Raw genomic sequence first — 4,353 nt, forward strand, 5'->3', positions numbered from 1 at the left:
TGAGAGCGGACGCCGGTCTACAATTAGACTCCACAGGATAGCAGACAGACGCCTTTCTGCGAGCAGAGAGTGTTGCCTGAAGTTATAGTGGCACGCTGTCACCGACATCTAAGATACACTGAGAAAAGAGTTTAGTTACTTCTAGTTAACATATTTCTTTTAAAGGCATGCTTTAGTTAAACATACATATCGTCACCTCAATGGAAGATCGACCTATCTCGGCAGCTAGTTCGAAAACGCAGAAAACTTTTCAAGAACGCCCTACTTCAGAATTTAATTGCAGAACGCCCTATTTCAGAATTTTATGGAAAAACACCCCATCTCAGAAATTGGTTGAAGAATGCCCCAACTCAGAATTCGTTTCAAAAACGCCCTATCTCAGCTAAAAATACATTGAAAATGTTCATGTGTGAAAATGATCATTGAGGAAAATTACAAATAAATTTTCCTTTCGAATTTTCTTAAAGAAAATGGGAAAATTTGGGAAAACACATCGCACTATCGGACAGCCCGTACAAAAATCTATAGATATCATAGTTTTCGAATTTGTTTTCCGATTTTTTGTCTGCTTTACAGCTAGTCGAAAAGTAGCTTGTTTTGCACCGCTAAGCGCACCTGGGACATTTAACGTGGAATCGCCCCATATGTTAAAAACTATCTTTCGCTGTTATTTGAGTTCCGACGACATAGTCATAAATAATTCACAATTGTTCTAGTTCTCGTTCTGGAGTAAAATGTCACAATGGAATGGCCCATTTATATTCCCTCTCGAATGACATTAAAATTTTTTAAAAATTTGGAGATATTTGGATTTAAAATTGGCTTTAGAAGTTATCTTCATTCACTCGTTATTTTTTCCGTTGTAGTTGAATTTTCATTTTTTCCTTCATGCTGCCTTATGATCGAAGAAATCAAAAGTTCAATTACTACGATTAAATTATAATATATGCATGTATGTATGTATATTATAAAAATCAACAATTTTTTACAATTTTTGTGTCATTTTAATTAGCTTTTTTTGTTTTTTAATTACTTATACATACCGCAAGCTAATCTACACATATGATCGCTTTTCATTTTAGTTCTATTTTCATTCGAATTCCCAGACACAACAATCTTTGGCATTTTCATTCAAGTCGAAACAAAACAAAAAGAATCATTCAGATCCACGAAATGCGGATAGCATTTTTAAATATTTATGGTGCATTTTTATTTTTAGCAACACCCATTTACGTTTGTGTTTCTATACAAAAGCTCTTTCACTTTCGTTTGCAATAAATTTCTGAAATTTACTTTCCATTGCATTGACGTGCAAACATTTAATTCACTCAAAGGAGATTTGTACGAGATTTTCTTCTAAATATACATACATACATATGTATGAGGTGAATTGCACTTTTGAAAATTGCAAATACAAAACCTAAAAATTTATTAGCAGCCATTGTTGTCGTGCTAATTTGTCGCTGAGCTAATTTGCTCGAGTAAATTTAAATTTATAAAAATATATACGTATATATTTCTTAACAAATCTGCGACGTTTTTATAATTATCAATTAATATTTATATGTACTTTATTTTATGCATTAGAATCGTTGCTGATTGCGAACAGGTGTAAAGTGTGTGGTCACCGTCGTCGTGTTCGTCTCTAGCTATTTATTCGCCTCTTTTGCACTAAAATCATTTACAAATTTAATTTATCTTGCCACATTCAGCACATAGTTTAACATAGTTTTTAGTGTTTTCAGTGTAGCGATTTTTCGTTCGTGATATTTGTGTTTTATGTTCTGCATTAGCAAATAATTAGATTTAAATTTTTACACAAAAAAAAAATCCGGCCAAAGGCATCTTTGTTTCGAGTTCTGTATGATGATTTTACTCCTTTCTCCGAGGTACTAACTATGACATCAGTACATACCTATTGCACCTACAGTTAAGATTTCGTCTGTCAGTGAAACTTACAAGTAAAAGTAACAGGTCAATGTGTAGACATTAATTTTTTTGTTTGAGGCGGACCCCACCACTTACTGCGTTCTGAGATAGATATAGAGATAGAGATAGAGATAGAGATAGAGATAGAGATAGAGATAGAGATAGAGATAGAGATAGAGATAGAGACAGAGATAGGGATAGAGATAGAGATAGAGAGAGATTAAAGTAAAATAAAGATATAGATTAAGATGAGGGTAAAAATAAATATAAGGATGAAGTTTAGGATAAAGATAATATAAATTTAAAGATAAGCTATCTGTAAAGATGAATGTAAAGATAAAAGAAAATATATCGATTAAGATTAAGGCTACGTTTAAAATTAAGGTTAAGATAGGACTTAGTTTCACTTCTTCCACGCATAGGGACTTTACGTCCTTCGTTTTTTTTTCATTTTTCAAGCCTATTTGTAACCATATTTACCCATGTTTTAGTGCTTATCTAAACGCTTAAAACTAATTTTTTTTTTTGCCTATTTTCCCGACCTTGTGATTATTTAAATAGAGAAAAACTAACCTCCGCACAACCAAACAGCTAAATTTTTGCTGGAGTTACTTCTTTCCTTTGAAGTAATATACGTTCTAAATATATCAAATTGAACAATAAATACGGGCTTTCCAAATATCTCAATTCCTGCGCCACCAAGCGGATGAATTGGAGTTTAAAATTGCATTGCCGTCGGGTTCTGTGCTAAGTTTGAATATTCAAGCATCTAGCTTATCGGTAAGTCGGTTAAAAATTTACTTCAAGGTATTTGATTACAAACAGGTGAAACAAAATAAAAGCTTGCATGCATTTGCTTGCTGCATTTGCCTACTGTTGCCACATACATACCATAGTAGACACATCGTAGTAGAAATGCGTGCCTGAGTTTTCTACATCAAGAGATTTTGGTGCGAACAGCAACTTCCTCCCCCAAATGGACGCGCCATCGTTTAGAAAAGTGCTAGGAATTTATTAATGAAACCACAGCGTTCCAAGATTTCATTTTTTTAGCACTTTAGTTATTAAAATTCCAATGTTTTGCAAATCTTCAAACCAATTTTAATATGTTGATTTATAATAAGCCTTGCATTCCTTCTAGGAATTGTCCTTGATGCTATCGGGAGAACCGGAAAAGTAACGGAGTTTTTTGTTCATAATTTCTGAACATTCTCCCCAAACTTTTCAGGTACTTTTTGAACAGATTAAACGATGAAAGATGTTAATCGTACCTCTATAATACATATTATATATGTATGTACGTATTCACGAGTACAATTAGTAATGTTTTCGTTTACGGAACACTGAATTCATCTGTTGCTTTCAAACCAAATTATTCTGATCATGCTATGATCATGGCATTAAAAAGTCATTATCCCAAAAATCATTTGTAAATATTTACATACAAATTCTGTAACATTTTGGAAATTTTCCGTATACAAAAAAAAAATGATAAAGAAAATAAATTGTTGGGAGGGCAAGCAGTACAAGCTCGTGAGTAGCGATAACTACGATGCTTATCTAAAGGAGCTCGGCATGGGTTTGGTCCAAAGGAAAATGGGCAATTCACAGCAACCGATTATTTTGCTGCACAAAATCGAAAGTACGCACAATTTGATTACACTGGCAAATGTGGAACAGGAACCGACGATTTTAACTTTCAAATTGGACAAAGCATTTGATGAAGAAACGTATGATTTGCGTAAAGTAAGCAATGTATTGCATATGTTTGATAATACATTGGTGCAAGAGCAAAAGGGCATTGTGACCGCCAGGATCACACGTGAATTTCACCACACTAAAATGATAGAGACTTTAGTGGCCAATAAAGTGGTGGCTGTTAGAGTTTTTCGTGCGCTGGAGGAGGATGAAATGGAGGATATGTCTGAGGTGATCGGAAAGCTTGAAGCAGACGAACGGCAACGGCAAGCTGATGGCGAAGAAAACAGTAGATCTAAAAGTAAATTGGAAAAAAAGGAACATTAGAGTTTTGTTGTTACATTAAATGTGGTATGAATAAATAATGCATTAAAATGTCGGTTTTTTTGTTTAATTGTGTAAAGATAGTTAGATATGCATGAACCAGTGAATAAGTGGAAGTTGTCTGGCCTCTTAACGGCAACTTTGTTTGTCCTAACCGTAAGTAACCTTGGTGTCAAACTCGCCAAAAGCATATTAAATAAAACATGATTGTTTCTATGCCAATTAAAAATCAAAGTTAGTAATTAGTGAGGCTGGGTAATTAATATTTACTGTCAAATATAGGTTTCCTTCTTTCACTTAAGACGCTCACTTATTTAGCTGCTAAGTTTATGGGGCCATGTTGAGTAAATTTTTTTTCCATATGAGTTAAAGTGGATTTTGATGCGATTTCGCTTTGAACGG

At 33.7% G+C, this 4,353-nt stretch overlaps 1 protein-coding gene across 1 annotated transcript; it reads left to right on the top strand.

Annotated features, from left to right (window-relative positions):
* Nucleotides 1-3,417: 3,417 nt before the first annotated feature.
* LOC108380374 (probable fatty acid-binding protein) lies at nt 3,418-3,954 on the top strand. The gene has a single exon (XM_017636744.1). It carries the CDS (start codon nt 3,418-3,420, stop codon nt 3,952-3,954), a length of 537 nt encoding a protein of 178 aa, XP_017492233.1.
* The last annotated feature ends 399 nt before the right edge of the window (nt 3,955-4,353 follow it).

This window comes from Rhagoletis zephyria, unplaced genomic scaffold, assembly GCF_001687245.7.
Source record: "Rhagoletis zephyria isolate East Lansing unplaced genomic scaffold, Rhagoletis_zephyria_1.1 Rzeph_scaffold_19051, whole genome shotgun sequence".
NCBI lineage: Eukaryota > Metazoa > Arthropoda > Insecta > Diptera > Tephritidae > Rhagoletis > Rhagoletis zephyria.